Source organism: Pocillopora damicornis, chromosome 2 (assembly GCF_964200805.1).
Source record: "Pocillopora damicornis chromosome 2, jaPocDami1.2, whole genome shotgun sequence".
Taxonomy (NCBI): domain Eukaryota; kingdom Metazoa; phylum Cnidaria; class Anthozoa; order Scleractinia; family Pocilloporidae; genus Pocillopora; species Pocillopora damicornis.
The window spans coordinates 2,856,136-2,875,000 of NC_142671.1; the positions used below are offsets into that span (position 1 = coordinate 2,856,136).

At 37.9% G+C, this 18,865-nt stretch overlaps 2 protein-coding genes across 2 annotated transcripts in view; one reads left to right on the plus strand and one right to left on the minus strand.

Annotated features, from left to right (window-relative positions):
- Nucleotides 1-1,606: 1,606 nt before the first annotated feature.
- Nucleotides 1,607-13,104, minus strand: LOC149049541 (transmembrane protease serine 9-like). The gene is made up of 19 exons (XM_089197022.1): nt 12,785-13,104; nt 12,196-12,354; nt 11,625-11,748; nt 11,430-11,521; nt 10,825-10,908; nt 10,174-10,316; nt 9,604-9,685; nt 9,349-9,393; nt 8,931-9,065; nt 7,905-8,137; nt 7,484-7,601; nt 6,812-7,007; nt 5,735-6,366; nt 5,364-5,486; nt 4,611-4,696; nt 4,212-4,306; nt 3,346-3,590; nt 2,729-2,836; nt 1,607-1,960 (listed from the first exon to the last, which is right to left on the minus strand). The coding sequence occupies exons 1-19, from the start codon at nt 12,852-12,854 to the stop codon at nt 1,719-1,721; spliced, it is 3,012 nt and encodes a 1,003-aa protein (XP_089053148.1). The 5' UTR covers nt 12,855-13,104; the 3' UTR covers nt 1,607-1,718.
- A 3,114-nt stretch (nt 13,105-16,218) lies between these two features.
- The window catches only part of LOC113668110 (ferrochelatase, mitochondrial), an 8,648-nt gene continuing 6,001 nt past the window's right edge, over nt 16,219-18,865 (plus strand). Inside the window, exons 1-4 of the mRNA XM_027183990.2 lie at nt 16,219-16,311; nt 16,388-16,532; nt 17,805-17,942; nt 18,478-18,626. Of these exons, the coding sequence (XP_027039791.2) occupies nt 16,272-16,311; nt 16,388-16,532; nt 17,805-17,942; nt 18,478-18,626 (472 nt within the window). The 5' untranslated portion in view covers nt 16,219-16,271. The remainder of the gene's footprint in view (nt 16,312-16,387; nt 16,533-17,804; nt 17,943-18,477; nt 18,627-18,865) is intronic.

Below are 18,865 nucleotides of genomic sequence, written 5' to 3' on the forward strand. Positions count from 1 at the left end.
GAGGTGAAGGCGACAATGATCTTGCCTTTCTCCAGATTGTAAACAAATCTACACAGGATAAAGGAAAGCACCTAATATCGGAGTGTGTCATCGAGCCTCTGAGACAGGCGAATGTTGGAAACATTTCGCAATAAGGTAAAGCTACTACAACAGACGAGGTTACATATGAGTGGGTGGCGAATACCTTTCAAGAGTACGCTAAAGAGAAAGACGAGGACGATGCAAGATTTGATGTAGTTCACTCGTTTCATAGTCTCTACTATGTTGATCTCGAGACTACGTTGAAGCATTAATTGTTACAAGAAAGAACTTAAAGCGTATTGAATAATATCATGTGTAATTCAATGGGAAGAGAATGCCTTTGTGAAATATGGGAGAAGAGCATTCACCCAAAGTCTGGTTTTCAATTCGGGTGCGTACCTCAGCGATGAGCAGGTAAGAGACATCGCTGAGAATACGGATGGAAATACGTGGAGCATCCAGGTGAGGTCAAAACATGCGACATCACGAGCATCTTTAACTCATCATCTCTAGGTTCCGCGATTTTTTCTCGCAATGGCTTGATATCAGGAAAACTGCAAACGAAGATAATCAACAGAAAATTCTCGACTTCTGGAAAGATAAGTGAGCTGTAAAAGGCTGGTCAAGGGGGCCTCATCATTTTCAAAGGAATATGAATGATGTGAACTGCTATTTTAGGGGATAGGCTCTGGAACAAGACACTGCTCTGATCTGCTGTCCTTGAAATGAGCTCACACTCCTAAGAGACCTCTCTTGTTCATAGTGGAGAACAAAGATCGATCTTTAGCGAGCGCTAGCGGACGATTTAATGAGCATTATTTAGTTAATACTCTTTAAGTTTAGTTCTGTGATGACAAGTTTTCGTTTGTTTAAGTTTCTCGTGAGAATTTCTCTTGCAACTTAGTAAAGAAAGGTATGCAGGGGGGAAGAAAGCATTGCGAAACCCCTTATTTTGCAGATTTGTGATAAAGTGTGCGTTGGTATCTATTGATAATGGATTGTTCTCGAGGGTATTATCTCATGGGATCATTTACTACGGTGAATAGTTTAAACGTAGGTGTAATAATTGATATTGCAGTTTGATCGTCCGAATGTCAGTAATCTTGAACACGAGTCACAAGCACTCTTTACTGATCATGACTTTCGCTCAGTATCAGTGTCAGTCGTTAATACCGACAGTCAGTTTTTCCCGGTCTACTATTATACAACTTTATATCGTTGTATCAGACTACACGAAAAACCGATCAAATACAGAAAATCACATGTAGATTGGAGAAGTATCTATATAAATCTGTGGAAGCGTTTTTTCCCTTTCGTATCTGGTGCAGCGATGTTTCACGTACCGGAAGAATATCGATTTACATTTTAAGGTGCTCTCATTTTAGCACCAACACAAACAGATATTCCGAATTACCTGGGTAAAAAATTTAAGACCGTTCAAAAATCTTCAGCTGTATCATTTTTTACCTCGACTGCACTCACAATTTCGGCGATGGCTAAGTTTTCATTGGCCACTTTTCTGGATTCTTATGAAAACGGTCATCGGGTAAAAAAGAGGTCGGAAAAAATAATTGAAACTCCACACTTTTCACTCGTAAATTGCTTTTTATTTCCCCTCAAACCACCTAAAATTAACACTTTAAGAACGCATTTTCTGATGGATCCAGTTTATGTCCAGTTTATCTATCCGCATGTTCTCATCCACCTAACCCAGTGTGCTGTTTGATCCACGCTCGGTACTGCGTCACTCGAGCAAACACAGTAAAAAGTTGTTTAGCATCGCATCTGGAGGAACCCCAGCTTACTGCACCATGTAAAGTGTATGTCTTCCCATCCGCATTCAAGCACACATACGGTCCTCCGCTGTCACCATGGCAACCACTTAAAATGGTATTGTCCACGCCCGCGCACAACATTTGCGGAGTTAACGATATTGAGACTACAAAAAATTAAAATATCCCTAGATAAGCACGAGTAATCCAAAACAACACAATTTTTATCCATTGTCAAAGATAATACAAAACTTCTTTGGATTTTATTAACACCGTGAAAAATCTTTTTGTGACTGATGTTACTCGAATTCAATATGTTCTTGCTGGAGTTAAACGGCATTCGACTTAATCAATTAAAGGGTTCATTAACAAATAGTGGGTTACAGGGTTTGATACACAAGTGTGGTTAGTTCGAAGCATCAATTGATGCAAGCAGGAGTAGTTTAACAGGCATTTTCAAAGTGAAACCTAAGTAAAAGAATCAAATTCTATGAAAGCATCAAATTTCAAACCCTCAACTGACTTAGTGATCCGTCACTGAAGTACATTGTTATCTAGATCGGTTAAAAAGATTCGGATTTCGGGCCCACCTAAGATGGCATTAGCCACGGCATTTACATGGCGATTAGTTCAGATCACTAAGATTCTGAAAACATTGAGAGTCCATTCTCGATCTATTCCTTGGTTGTTGAAACAGCTGGAAATTGAATTCAGGGTTGATGAAATTTACCGCACGTAGTTTCGTAACATGCCAGTCAGAATTAATGTATAATTTGCGCTTCATTGTTGTGTGGACACTTTTCATAAAAGAGTGGATTTGACAATCCCATAACAAACCTTGCGAATAAGTTCTACATTAAAACGCAAGAGAAGAAAAAATGAACATAGAGCTGACAACATTAAAATGAGAAAATCTACTAGATTATCGAGAGCACCTCCACTCGCTTGAATCCTCTTCCGACATTTCGCTGGATCGATGGGCGGCATCATGGCTTGCTGTAAAATAGGATGAGAACTTCCCGGATGTTTAATCTTTCCCCAACCTATCAAAGCAGAAAGTTAAAAAAATTACCACTAAAACACCTCAATAGCTCAGTTGACAGATAGATAGGTCCTAATTGTGTCCCCATCTGTTAAGTGATAACCTACCGGCGGGAATGGAAAGAATTATGAAAAAGTGTACGAGGAAGGACGATAATGTTTCAACCATGCTTGCAGAAGGCTGTTATCTCCAACGCAGTGCTTTCTAAAGGAATCTCCCGTGTCATTTTTAAGCTAAACATGGTAATATGTAGAACTCTGCATTGTGAATAATGCCCCGCTGGTTAGGCAAGCAATAATAAAGCTGATTCAACCAACCATAGATTTTCAGTTAGGCGTCTGGAAAGTTTGAAGAGTTTGCAGAGAGTTTTCTCCACAAGCTGGTGGGTCAATTACTCAATTTTAAAGCTTGTGTGTTTTGTTTTTATACACAAGAGTTTTGGGCATTATCATCGTAGATTATTCTCATAGTGTATATAAAAACAAGCGCGTTACTTATGACTGCTCTTACCTGTAATGTAACATTTTGATCCTGTGGGTACATTTGAGTCGCTAGACGGTAGGCACACGGGGTTCACCCTGGAAGAGAGTTTCACAGGCGCAGCGAGTTCAATCAGGGCGATGTCATTGTTAAGTCTACCAGGACGATTGTATTGAGGGTGAGAAATTACTCGCTTGGCACCAACTGACTCCTCTGTTCCTTCGTTAGCATTCCGATTGTGATCTCCCACAACTACTTTGTAGCTAGCAGGGTTACTAAAGATAAACAACACAAGTATGCTCAGGTTGATTTGGAATTGCTGCATTATGGTTATGCACAACCTTCAATCGACAAAGGAGCTTATTACATTGTTGGACTGTCAAATATAGTCTAGAATATTTGTCCAATGAAGGAATATTATGCTATAGTGGGATGTGAATTATGTCTCGCCGTATTTTGATTGCTTGGTGAATCGGTTGATCGGCCAGTTTATTCGTCTTATATTTGGTCACCTGTTCGTATGGTAAGTCAATCAGTTTCAAATCTCGGTATTTTTCTCGATTGTAGGTTGGTTGGTTGTTTTATGGTGCATGGACAGTCAGTTGTAATAAGCCGGCTAGATCTGTTGACCAGTTTCATTGATTGTTCGACAGTAGTCGTCGAGATGGTCATTCGGTTGATCAGTCGGTTGGGTCGGGTCTGTTAGTCGTTCCTTATTTATAGGTCGTCAGTTGGCCAGTTGGTTGATTGGCCAGTCAGTTCAAGATTACTGGTCAGCAAGCTGGTTGGTCGCTATATGTTGAGGTTGGTGGGTTGATCAGTTTGGTAATCAGCCAATGTTTTTCTCAAAAGCTTCATTAGGCCTGCTTTATCAAATAAAAAAAGGAAGCCCTTACCTGCTGCTTGCTACACAATGGGCAGCAGTAACGATCCAAGTGGCAGAGATGAGCGATCCTCCACAGATGAATCTGTTGTTACGCTGTAATGCGATCTATATGACGAAACATCGAAAGTATGAATACTAACTTCAAATTTCAAACATTTTATAAACTTTCATACAGGATCCCTTACCTTTAGTTGAAGGAATTTTAATGAACCTTAGCCTGCAAACATGGTTTTAAAAACATGACCACAATTCAGGGGTCATGTTTAAACTTGCCAACAATGAAACCAAACGTTTATCTCGCCAGCGGTGATTTCCTAATATACCCTACAACTGATTTTAAATTGAAGTTGCTAGTCTCTCGAAACAGACAGCGTAGAAGATGTACACTTGCAAAGCTAAGACATCACACCTGCCATGGCCAGGCTCCAGGCTTTGCATCTTGACCTCCAATGACACGTGATTGAGAGATGGGCGTGGAACCACATTGGAGTTGTCCTGTTGTGAAATTGCAATAAATTCTACTCAGTCAGTCAACTTAAAGGAGAAAAAGCTGTGAATATTTTCTTATTCGAGAGAATCATTTTACCATTGACTCTATTTTCTTGTGAAACTTGGGAAAGCTTAATCGAGTGAGCTCAACAACAAAGATTGGTAGGAATCAAGGAATTGGATTGAGATAATTTTCGCTTTGTTTAGCAATCATCAAGTTTCAACCTTAAAATCTAAACGGACATAATGGTAAGAACTGTCTTTACGATTTCGTAAAACGCAGTCAATAGTTTGAAAAATGTGTGCAAGAATGAGGTTCTGTTCCCACACTTAAAATTAATATGTATGCCAAAGAGGAATGTAGGTTTAAAATTTGTTTGTTGATAGATCTAATTCCTAACGAGCAAAGCCATCGAGCCGATCGAAGGGGAATTTAGCGAGTTGGTTGAGAAAAGCATTTTTTATTCATTCTGTGTTCGTTTTAAAGACTTCTCAGTTGATGCGAAGTATCAAATTCATTCTCGGCTTTTCAGTCGTTGACTATTTTAGCGGACCTTTTGCATGCGTCGACTCAAAATTGTGTCGCGGTATTCTCGGAAAACTGAACACAGAAGTTTTCCACCTTTTTTTGTACTCTGTTCGTATTTCTCAGGCAGCGCACCATGGAACTTACCTTGACACATTCTACATGACTTTTGACAGTTTTTTTGCGCCCAAGCTTTGTTATTGTTGCAGTAGTTTCCACATGATGCAATTGAAGGACAAATGTCGGCGTATTTGGGATTATCATTACAATCTGCGGAAACAATAGTATATTTTATTCCAACGGTGCATTTACATTGTGTTCCTTAAAATTCAATTGCTGTGGGCGCTGAATGATTTCACAAATTACCGCTTCATTCTCAAGGCGTGAAAAGTAGCACATAAACATTTACGTGGAAGATGAAGATAATTATAAACTATGCATGTTTTTCTCTTCAAAAATTTTTTTGAAATAAAATTTGCGGTAAGATAAGATGTAATTATTTGACGTAAAAATCTTACTTGGAGGTGGGGGTGGTTTTGCTGTTGGTGGAGCCGGGGTGGACGGTGGCGGTGGAGTCACTGGTGGAGGTGGGCTGGGTTGTGAAAGGCCTGCCTTGTTGGTTATCCATGACCTCAGATGGGCAATGCTAGCGTACACTCCATACTTGTTAGGCCTGGCGCAGCCATAACCCCAGCTTGTGGCTCCCTCCAAAAACCATCTGCCATTGAACTCGCAGACAAGCGGCCCACCACTGTCGCCTTGACAAGCATCCACTCCGCCTTGGTCCAGACCTGCGCACAACATGGTGTCGTCTATCTTGCCAGGATAGGCTCTCAAGCAACGCGCTTTTGATACAAGTGGGACGCTGGCTTGCATGAGTTCCTTGGGTTGACTGCCACCGGATTTCAGAGTCCCCCATCCAGTTATCCAGCAGTGCTTACTTTTGTCAATGGGAAGAACATTGCTTGGATTTGATAAACAGACGAGCCCAACTCCTCGACCAAGTACAGCGGGTTTAGCCAGTTTTAGGAGAGCTACGTCATTGCTGAAGGACTTTGGTTTTTTATAATTCTCGTGGGAAATGATCTGGGCAACGTTGATATTCTGTTCTGTTCCTACTAATTGTGATGTCCTGAAATGAGCTCCCACTCTGCGTTTGATGAAAAAGATAGCATAAATTGACAAACATTTCCCCGCTACAAGCTTTATTTCAAATTTGTATCTGTTTGATTTGGTTTTCTTGTTTGTTTGTTCGTCTTTTTATTGCACTGCAATGTAACATCATTTGTATGTTATGGCAGATATCGTTGATCGACGCCTAGACGCAAAATACAAAAACTTTCTTTGATCTGCCAAGCTGTTATCAGCAGAATGTATTTCAGTGAAATAATTATTTTTCTATGTTTTTTTTGACTATCTCGCTGAGTTCACATCAGGACTCACATCTAAATAAAATCTTGCATAAGAGTGACACAAACAACTCAACCCATTTCAGAGTGAGTTGAATTTAGCACAATTGTCTGATTTTGTATGGACGATAAGTTTGTTGTTCTAAAGAATAATTTCGCTACAGTTCTTGAGCAACGAATACCAACCTGACTCTAACACTACGGGGCGATTTCCGAGTAACACAATGCGCTGCTGTTACCACCCACAAAGGGTCAATCAATGAACCTCCACAAAACTGCTGATTGGATGTGGTCAGCAGCATTACTTGCCAAGGCCAGCTGTTTCTGGGTGCTACTGTGCCACCAACGATTCTAACACTTGGTCGGGATCCACAATTACCGGCTAGACAATAAGCAAAAGGACAGCGCTTCAATATCAGCTAGGATGGATGCTTGTTCCTTGATCAAATTATGACAAATAAATTCGATTTGTTGTGACGCGCATCAACTGCCTTTCAAATGCTTGGGTTTGGTTTTATTGTTAATTAATGACTTCACTCAGCAGTAAAGTAAGTAGCTGGTTATTGCAAGGCTGAATGCAATTTCATCTTGCGGAGATCACATGCAACGCGCAGAAAAATATTGAACGAAATTGAAATCGTTACAGGTTATAACTTCAGAATGAGAAAAACACACAAAAATAGTAAATTTGACTATCAATCAAAAACTGTGGAGAAGTTTTGTCTGCAATAAAAATGTCTCGAAAAAGAGTCTTTCAATAAAACCAGGCCATTTAGATGCAGTATCCATGTTATATTTTTATACGGAAGTCAGTTAAAATTACGCATTGTGATTCAGTTATCTTAAAATGAAAGGTACCTGGAGGCGGAGGAGGAGTGGGTGGGGCGAAACAACCTCCTTTCGCTATGGTTACGTCATCAATAGCTATATCTCCTGACCAAGACCTGCCTCTGACTCCCTCAAATGTTACTTGAACCTGAAAGAAGATAATCAGTTTGCACACATGCACAATCGGGAAGAAAGATTTAGACACCAATTCTTGGATGGAACCATTCCGCGCTTTTTCGCTTGTTTTACAAAAATTTGATCAAATTTCCAATAATTTATCAGCATGTTGTGACCATTTTTGACACATGCTACCCGAGCCATACAACAGCTCTCTACGTACACGGCGATTTCGGGCCTACAGTCAAGAGTTCATGAAAAAAGTTGAAGATAGACGAGTCTCAAACTATGATTGCAATCCTAAAGTAAGAAATTGTTATCAAAAAAGACTTACTCGTCCACTTGAAGAGATAGGAACCTTCGCCTCTATCCACTTATTTCCCTGGCTACCTGACTTGGTAAAGACATTTTTACTTCCGCTGTAGACGTTTAGAGTTCCCACCGACTTTCCAAACATGTGATAAAAGAACTTCAGACAAAACGCGCCGCTATCAGAACCTGTAAATCTAAGTCTTGCTTTGTCTCCGTTTACTCTTGGAGATGAAGTTTCAATGTACATATACTTCCCTGAAGATGAAAATAAAAAGTTGTTTCGTCATGAAATTTACCAGCTGCAGGTGGTAACCATACAACTAAATGGCGACACCAAAATATTTTCGAACATTTACCACAGATTATTAGTCAAGCAAAATGCCTTGCGCAGTAATGATCTCAAAACGATATCAAGTTAGTACTGAAGAGCTTTTCATTTACTCAATTAATACTGTAGAATTTTTTTGTTTGAGTGAGCTAAGCACACTTTGGACCAATCAAGATTTTCTGGCGTTAGGTTTAAGACTTTTCAGGAAATAGTTAGTGATGAACACAAGCTCTGAAAACGCAGGAAATTTGTCACCATGCAAAAGGGGGAAGGATTCACATCCTTAACTCAAGCTTTACCTATCAACTAATCGCTGCAAGAGAAAAATAATATTTTTCAAAGGCGAAGAATTTTGAACTAAATTCCGCATCTAGAGTTGTTTCTATTTTTTTTTTCGCTTACAGAAATTTGTAAGCTCGGTACCTGCGTCACTTTTGTATAACTAACTTCAAACTACTTTTATTCCAGCTCGGTTGCGCTCCAAAATAAAGACTACAAAAATCTGTCTTCCCTACTCGTTTTTTCCGTTATCTCTTTAAATACGAGATTTATGTGATTTTAGGTCATAAAGTGGGAAAAGAAGGTGGAATTTGAATGCAATGCCAGAATAAAATGCAAAGTAATGAGTCCTGCGAAAAATCTCTCCGACTCTATCTTAGTGATAATGGTCTCCTGTTCGTTGTAAAGAAAGGCTTTAAAAATAATTCTTCCAACACATACCTGAACCTCCGTGGCCCGAAGTAGGGCCGGTGTTGGACGATGGGGTGGAACCAGATCTCGATGTCCAGTCAAAATTATCTGACTTATCCTGAGTCCAGCCAGAACACATACCACTTTCAAAGTTACAAGAGGATGCTGCATAGGAATTTGAACAATGAAATCTTTTTCTCTAAATATTATTTACTCTAGCAAAGATTATATGAAAACCGAGTGTGTGAAAACATAGCGAAAAAAAGTATAACTTCTTACGAGGTATTCGTTTCTTAATGTGTGTTGGGGTTTATCGTTGTTTAAATGTTTTGTAAGGCTTTTGAAAAATTAAGCAGGAATTATATGAGAATGGTAGATTATGTTTCTTGACTTTCTGTGCTTTCTGTAACACAAATAGATTGAGTAAATATAACAGAATTTGTACAACCTGAAGACGGAGGAGGAGGAGAAGCGGTGGCAGGCGTCGTTGGGCCTTTTGAAGAAAAAAAAGTATATAAAGGCTTTTTCTGAAATCATATTTCTATCGTTATTGATAAGAAATATTCTAACACGAATTAAAACATAACTATATAACCATAAGAGGTAATGGTATAGATAGCACTAACAGCAATAAGTGACGTGAAAACACATTAAAAGGTCAGCTTTTTTTACTTTATGTTATCAAGTATATTTGTCTCATTACCAGGTCCTCCTGAACATTTGTACATCAAGTTCATTTGTCGAATGTCAATTGGACTGAGTCCATTACGCTGACCAATTGTTACCTAGAATTTAAAAGTTTGTCATAGATGTCGAGAGACTGAGACGTAGACCACAGGTTTTATAATGAGGCTTAAAGTAAGAAATTAAGGAAGATGAACCACGGTTGATCACAATGTACAAGTGCTTAAGCAGTTCTATCACCAAAACAGAATAGGGAAGCTTGTTGGAAGGAGGGCGCTAAATCGAATTATTACGGTTCACAACTGATAAAACGAAACCTCAAAATTTAATAGAGTAAAAATAGAGCTTTACGAGATCAGTGAGAGGGTGGGCGTCAAATTCTCTGGATAGAATACAAAGGTCTTGCCAACGAGACCGCGACATAAATGACGAGCTCTCCTCAGTTCTGATGGCTTATTTATAATTTTCATGATTAATTTTTGAAGTTCGAGCATGTTCAGTTTACATGTTACAGAAAGGAGGGATAGTAACTTTCCAATTTGAACGACTTTCAATGAGAAGTATGATTAGGTATAAATGTTTTACATACCCCTGATCTCTTGGGCACTATTGTAGGTTGACCATTCTTGGAGAAGTATTTTGCTCCGTAATGCATCACAGATCCATAATCATAAGGCGTTCCCAATGTGTCGATGACACTTGATGTGTATTTCTTAAAATTGTTTTTGGCAGCTGTCGGAGAGAAAAAAATTAGTCTTCGATGAGGTATTGTATTTAATTACTCATGAAATGTTTATCCTCAGTCTGTTACTTAAATTCTACTTTCTTCTTGGGCATTTGATTTTTGTTTGTTTTTTTTGCTACTCGAGTTACAATTTGCGAAACGCTTTAGCTTGAGTTAGCTTGAATCGTAAGCAATCATTAAGAATGGTTTGATATCGATAAAGCTGATTCACTAAAGGAGCTACGTACACCCTGAAAACTGCGAGCCTAATATTTTAGATTGTTATTTGCATCCTGAGTTAACCTTTTCCAGCCTTACCAAACATGGTTGCCTACACAAGTTTGTTTTAGCGTTTTTACCGACCTGGTCTTCGTATGTATGATTTTCGCATTTCATTCCACTGTTATAGCTGCTTCAATCGATCGAAAGTGTAACTCAAATATGATTTGCAATCCTTGTTCATATCTTCCACCCCTGATCATTATTTACTCCTTTTTCAGAAACCCAAATACTCACAATCTTGAATGTTTTGATATTTGATGGTTACGAAGTTATCTCTGTCAGGTCGTGATTGTTCATGAAACCAGCCCAAGGCATGCCCTGTGCGAAAAAATTCAGAATAAAATTGGTTAACCCGTTTGACTTCAACGCAGAAAGTATCAAAAAGGAAGATTGTCACACTCAGACTCAAGCTAAACCGGTTGAACCTTAATGAAGGTTTGTACTTCCTTTCCTAGCGTCATTTTCCCCGCCCCTCTTACCCATCCCTCGAATGCTCTCTTGTATAATAAATCTGGCCCCGGCGTTCTCTCTTGTCCATACTGACAAAGTGTAGTTTTGAAAGTGGTAGCTTGATCGCTGTGGGCACCAGGCTTACAGAGCCGACAAAGCATCAAGATTAACTTTTCAGCTAATCTTGTTGGAAACATGTTCGTTCAAGGAGGCTGCGGAAATCAAGCTTAACCAGTTCTTGGATCTTTGGATTAAAAGTATTACTGAACGGATAATCCAGAATATTTTCGTCTAATAAAATGCTTTCTTTTTGTTGAACATGGCTTTGAATTCAGTTGATTATTTTTTTCTCAAGGGTGGGGTGTGGAGAGGGGGGAAGCGAAACTCACCTATTTCGTGTACAACTATTCCCTTGTGCCAACATCCGGAGGCAAGAGATAATTGTTGCTTTCTACCAGTTCTTCCAACATAAGACCAGCAACTGAAGAAAGAGTTAATGATTTAAAATCGCAGCAAAATTTTCATAAGTTGACGATGGTGGAAAAAGAAACTTAGGAATTTTTTGGCGTAATGTTAAACTTTACCCTGATCCCCTGAAGAAGGAAACGTAGCTAGTTTCAGTGGTCCTCTTCTTAAACTTGATGCACGTATTCTTGGTGTAATCAGCAAATGCCTGATTTATGACTTGCATGGCTCTCCCCTGAGATGCTGATCAAAAGAAGGGGGAAATTTTTCTGTTACAATAACTGGTTACGGAGTTTCGCTACGAGAAAAACGATCAGCACAGAGACGTCAATGCTTTTCCTTTACGAGGTCATCTTAGGAACAATTTTACTTCAGTGCCATTCTCTCGAAAACTGAGTCTGGAAAAACAGCGATAGGATGACTTTCGTCACAAGCATACTCGCGTGAGCAACTACATAAACGTAAAAGTTATATGCTCGAAACTCTTCATTTTCTTCTCGCCTATCTACCTTTCGGTATTTTAAAAACTTAAAATCTGAAGATGCACCCCTCAAATATCATGTTTTTATAAATCCTCTGGGCCGAAAAACCCGATCTACTTCTCACAGGATCAAATAAACAAGTATGGTTTGTATGTCACGCAGAAAAGTGACTTGACACATTTTCTAGAAGTTTTCAAATGGGACTTACAAAGGGAACTTGTGATCTCGTACACCAGAACTCCGTTAGGCCATCTGTTGTTCTTTATCGATCCTCTAGATTTTCCATTCATAACAGCTCTTTGATTTTTAGTCAATTTTATATCACCATCGACGAGTCTTTTTCTGGTCCGACCTATACCATGATTTTCTGCGAAGAAATGCTCAAGAAGTTACGTTGATCTTATTGAGAACTTATTTTTGCCTTGGGATAAAAATATTTAAAGTTTGAATTACAAAGAGATATTTCGACAACTCCAGTACCCTGCCTACTATTTCGAGAATACAACTGCTGTGAAAATGGAATTGTTCTTTCGACATCGCTCAGGGTTGTGAAGAGACCAGGGAAGGGCAAAAATCTCGGATAGCAAAAATTCCCAAGGATTGAAATTATGATTAAAAAGTCAGGTTCAAGTTTGAGCTTGTATTTGAGAGAAATGGCAAAATGTTTCTTTCTCGCGAGTATTTGTGTTTCCGATTGGGAAATAAATTTAACTTGCGGTGTAAAGCGATCACTGGTAAAAGTTTCTAAAATAAATAATCAAAAGGAGAAGACTAACATAAAATGGTTACTGATTTACCTTCCGGATTTGGTCTTGAAGATACAACTTCCCCAGCAATCAAACAGCACAAGACAGCGAATACCCTCATCTTGCTGAAACCTGAAGATGTGATTGTCAAGAGTTCTTGGCTCCTTTTATGATGAATCCTACACCTTCGAAATTTACCCTGTGTAAACTTAAAAGTTGCAGCTGTCTGAAATATAAATCACAGCTGTCTGGAGAGTAAATACTTCCGACTGTGCTTCATGGTAATGAAGGTAATTACTTTGTTAGAAAACCTCAAAAGCACCGGCGACTTCAGCTATTTAGTTCATGTTTATACGCAATTAACACTAAAAAGATATTGAAAATAGCAGCTTTCCTCTTTCGTTTTCTTTTGATCTTCGCCGAATGACTGAACAGTTATCTCGCACTAGTACAGATACCTATTTCGCATTTCCTCTGAGCTAAGCTGAAGAAGATATGTGGATTTTGGAAGAGCTATGGAAACAAACTGGCTGAAATTAAAACTAAGAAATGCCGTTATCAATCCCTATTGATTAAAATATTGAGAACAGTTACATGCATTCACCACAAAGATTTCAGTGAAATATTCAGGTAGCAGCTCTGTTTTAATTTACAGTTTTTTTCAGTTTCTTGACTTAGATTCTGAGAATTTTTATTTTCTTTTCCATATTGTTCATATTGTTTAAATTGCCGATTTGCAAAATGATATCACAGCCGTTAGAGTCAATTAGGTGTATTCTTATGTCTATAAAAGATAACATGGTCTCAATAACTCCTCTATCATCGACATTCAATGTTAGTAAATACTCTATTCAATTCGCGGATCATTCGCTTAAACACGTAAACGCTTTAACAATCCTCTGAGGTATGAGGTATGAATGTGGGAGTAATTGGTGTAGGAGGTCGTCCCATGCAAAATAGGGTAACACGCTTAAGATTTTGCCACCTCGAAAGTTTCCTTTGTCAATTACTCTGGTATTATTTGAATCAACAGACAAGTTATTCCAACATGCTGCAAGATAGAGAAAGATGTTTTTCGTCTTGTCACGAGCATCGGACAAAGAAAAAATTCTGATTTCCCAGGAGGAATCGAATATTAAAATACTCTGCATGTTTTCCTTTCCAAATGGTTTGTATTTTACTTTAAGTTATAATATTCCTCTTCCTATAGGAAAGTGAATATGGACATTATCTGTATTCATAAATACAGTAATTCTTAGTCAATAAGTTCAGCCTTGCCTCATGGAATGAAATTCTAGTTCTTTCGATTCTTATTCCAATTGAATAATTGTTATGTTAAAAGCTAAATTCAGTTCTAACTTGTACAATAATCAAATACACTTGACCTTGCTTATCATCAAGGCATGTTACAACTCTTACTTGAAAGTATAATTTTGTCAACGATGTTATCGAACAACTGTGATAATTTAAGTAACGATAAAACTCATGATGGTTCTAGATCTAAGTATATTCAATTTATATCATATTCGTGGAACGTTTTATTTAGAATAAACACAAACTACACTTATTGATAAAAATATAAAGTTTATAGTGGACTTCACTCAAACGGCGAGAGACGTGTTTTTTTTTTGTCTTTTTTTTATCCGAAGAAGTCGTTTTCGTCAAGACATAATTCGCTTTAGAGTCGAAGTTTTATGATTTTCAGTCTAGGTACAGCAATTTTAAATGGTATCAGAAGCCACAATTTCGCAAGCGCCTAACGATCACAGGCTCGATCGCTTCGCGTTAAGCCCTAGTGCAAATTCCTTCCCCTTCCTTACCTCCCTTACGCAAACTTTTGCGTGTTTTGTCTAGTGTCTGTATTGTTGAAAATCAGAGATATGAAATCAGAAATATGAATATCCTCTAGTTTTAACCTTCAATCAAACTTTCGAAATCTAATGAGTTTGCTGATATGTAGGTCATCAGAATATTATTTCAAATTTGCATGGTTAAAGCTTTCACTTTCTTACTTTGGAATACTTGAAAAAAACAAACAAAGAATAGCCAAGAAAATTGTCAAACCTCTGCTAGAGAACCATCAGCGAAGAAAACTGTCTCAATTCTTCAGCATTAATTTGGTTCTTTCCTTGGTTTCAACGCGCTGAGATCGGTTCCTACTCCTCAAACTTTCTTAACACCGACAACATTTATAGTCCCATACATCACGAGGTACACGGTCCCTTGATGAAAGAAGGCAAAACAATAGATAATTACCCTTTAGACCCACGCTCTGTTTTAAAAAGTTCACAGATATTAAGGCGAGGCTTACGTAACGTAACAAAAATCAACGACTTAAGAAAAACTGGAAGTGTTGCCTTATTGTTTCTAGCCCCTTGAAGACAGTTGCACTCCGGATCTGAAAAAATTTCATTATAACAGGTTCGTTGTTACAAAATGGCATTCCACATAAAAGATGGGAATGTGTAGTTTTCCAGCGTTACGTCCAACTTGAGCCCCTATCAAAAATTCTCTATCTTAACAACTTTACAAGCTGGACATATTCAGCCTACATTTTTATAGCGAAATTTACGTTTTTCAAGAAACAAAGAAGTGTGAAGGAAAACGCCCAAAGTGTGGGTGGCGAGGCCGAGTTTCGGTAACAGCAGGGTTGTCCTTGGGTTTTCCTCCATTTTGGTCTATCTTTTACTCGTTTTTTTTATCTTATTTTTTTATTGGCTTATTTTTGTTGGTCTTACAGACAAGGACTATTGAAAATTTACCATAACCAGTCTGTTATATGTTTCCCACAGAGAAATAGTGTGTCGTAAACCTTAACAGTTTGCTTAACTGAGAATGCTGCCAGACTCAAAAACTCGCAGTCTTGTGTAAATCAGCGGTCATTTGATCATTCTTTTTCTATTTCGTTAATCCGCTCTTTCTAATCGAAAGTCGGCTTGTTATGTTACATCATGCATAGATTTTACCAGTATTTCAAGATGGTGCCGGTGGGTTACTGAATTCATGAATCAAACTGGCCTGTCTTGATTTTCACAAAATTTTATTTACTTCTATTTACCTCAAAAATGAACCTCTAGCGGCTAAAGCGTTCAGAATTTACATAGATCTTATTTTGAAGGAGATAAGTGACACTTTGTTAGCGAGTGCAAACCGTATTTTTCTCTGTTGCGATTGATGACATATGTCTTCAAATGGCCGCCATCACGAACATCCTAACTAACATCTATACATCTTTGCTGTGATATTTTGTTTCGGCTACTCTCCCAACATTTTGTTTAGATTCTGTGATTTGCCAAATTTTTCCTTCAATATGTAGTTTCTTTAACAAAGTCATGCTGCCTAGCACCTTTCAGAAACGGCGTTACCCTTCCTACATTTACATGAAAGCTGAACCTTTTTTTGGCCATTTTCGCATCTACTCCGATGATAAGGTACATAACAAATGCCGTATATGACGTAGTAACTTGATATAGTTACCAGTTTCCACTCAAAACCTTTGCGCCTGTGAGTTCCCGATTGTATTGGACTGGCAAACAAAATGGCTCTTCGAAACCTTTGTAAACTTCAAGTAAACTGTAGTAAGTTATCATTAATGATATCTAGAGAGATCTCACGTTAAGATTATGACTACATAATCTTTATTCTCGTTTGCAGATTACTTGTCGCCTTTGCGTATTTCGACGCAGACACGGACCCATGTCAGCTCGATCAACCGTTCCCTTTTCGCACCGCAAAGTTGTAACTTTGGTAGTTCGTCTCGACTTTCATGTCTTGGAGTAGCCCAGCAGATGGGTGAAAGGTAATTTCTGGAATAAGCCGTTGGTATTAAATTTGATAGTAAAGTGAAATTGTGATAATTGATTCGAACGTTGCATGGCTATGATTACGTAAGAGATCTTCCGTGACGCTACTTTCTCCATTCGGTTTCTTTAGAAGGAAAATTCTTTAAGGCCTCCGGGCGAAAAAGCGTTTCGATAATTGCAGCGGAATTTTTTTATTCCGTCAAAATGAATTCAAACTTTTAAACCAGGACCATGATTCAAACTTGACACTTACTACGTTAACGAATGATTCCCCGAACACCATAAGGCTTATTCTAATCTCAGTTTAGATGCAGTCACTTTTAAACTGTCGCTAAGTATGAAACCTATCCTATAAAGAAAAGTTTAATTGGTTACAGTCGTTTCGTACCGACCGTTGTTTCCAATTTGGTCTACTCGTACCTTGTCAGTTGAGTTGTCTCATGCCCACTCTAATAAAGTATGTTTTCTGTGTTCAGTATGTTTAAAGTGAGAATAGAACAAACGAATAAACAAGAATAAACAAATTTTGTATGGTTTAAAACTAAGGGAGAAAAAAAGGATCACACTCTCACTAGCTGTCATCGTTTGGGAAGTCAAGAGTAGAAACTGGGACTGTTCAATGAAAACTCACATACCTTGTGCTAGACAGTGATTTAGTGTTTTTGTTGAAAAAAGTCTCAAGTATACACAACAGAATTTTCCTTATATCTCAAATGCTTGACTCTTCTAACTTGTGGTATGCTTGTTGTACACAACAATCAACATTTGCTGACATGCACTGGCACATGAGGTATTTTGAATGATGGTATATTGGGATGGGTCTGAGTTGACCAGCAGTTTGAGTGAGAACTGACTCAAGCTGACTACAAAGCAACTGAAGTTGGGTTTGAAACCACTGGGTGCAAAATGACTGTGAGTAAAAAAATTACTGGATAAGAAATAAAGCAGATATTCATACTATCATCTTTACATTAATGGGGTTTTTTTGAATGGTGGCATTGGGCACTCGGTAATGGTCTTTTAAATCAACCTTGGTTATAGCCTGAATGTGTCTTTGAGAGGAATGTGGTATGATATAAATTTTTTTCTAACACAAATTCTTCCATTTGATATATAACCTCTTTATATTCTTGTGTGATGAATTGTTTTGGTATGTGTATAATAGTTCAGAATTTTCCTGTGATTTTAAGGGGGCTATATTTATGGCTACTCATTCTCATTATTAATAATTTGTATCTTAAATGTGCAATTTACTATGTTTTGGATAGTTCTGAGCAAGCCAACTTGAAACCAAAAACAGGAATAATGCTTCTGAATATGGGTGGCCCAGAGACAACAAATGAGGTTCATGATTTTCTCTTGCGACTTTTTTCTGATCGTGACCTTATGGTTTTACCTGCTCAAAGGTTTGTAAAGCAATCTTTTGGTCTAGTTAGTTAAGTTTTTAACATCTGTTTAGCAAACAGTAGTGCATGTAATAAGAAAAAAAATGACTAAATAGATACATTTGAGTAAGTAATGAAAGAAATATATTATAACTTAGAATTATGATGAAATGTGAATAGTTACTGTTAGTAGTTGTTTTTTCTCTCTTTGTTTTAAGTATTTCTGTTAGTTTTTAAATTGTTACAATAGCTCCCTGAAGCTCTCATGAGTGACAAAGACAGAATTTCTCCTGACAATATCTAGCAGACAGGTGATGAGATCAAAGACACAGATCAATTAGGGGATTTCTAGTTGATTGAACACCAAATTTTCCAAACTAGCATAAGAAGAATTGAATGGCAGACAGTAAGGAGAATTAATAATGAGATCTTACCAGTGGAAGGGATAAACATGCAGCACTTTGAGAAAATAGAGTAGTACATGTATCCTTTACAGGCACAAATCCACATATTTATTTTTGACAGTTTACTTACAACATTCCTATATCATACACAGTAAGATGGCTCAATGGATTGCTAGGAGAAGAACCCCTAAAATCCAGGAGCAGTATCAAAAGATTGGTGGTGGCTCTCCTATCAAAATGTGGACAGAAAAGCAAGGAGAGGGAATGATAAAACTGCTTGATGACATGTGCCCTGATTCAGGTACATGTACAGGTGTATGATCATGTTTCATGAAAAGTATGTTGTGATTCAAATCCTTTTTGCATTTATAAAAATTTTCAAAGTTTGAATTTTTGCTCATAGGGTGAGTACAAATTGTAGTCTTAAAAAAATCTACAAGTGCTTATCTATATTAAATTACACGAGAACTCATGTATTACTTTTAAATAATTTTACATAAAAAGAACATCACAGAAAGTCGATACAGATGAAATTTTAAC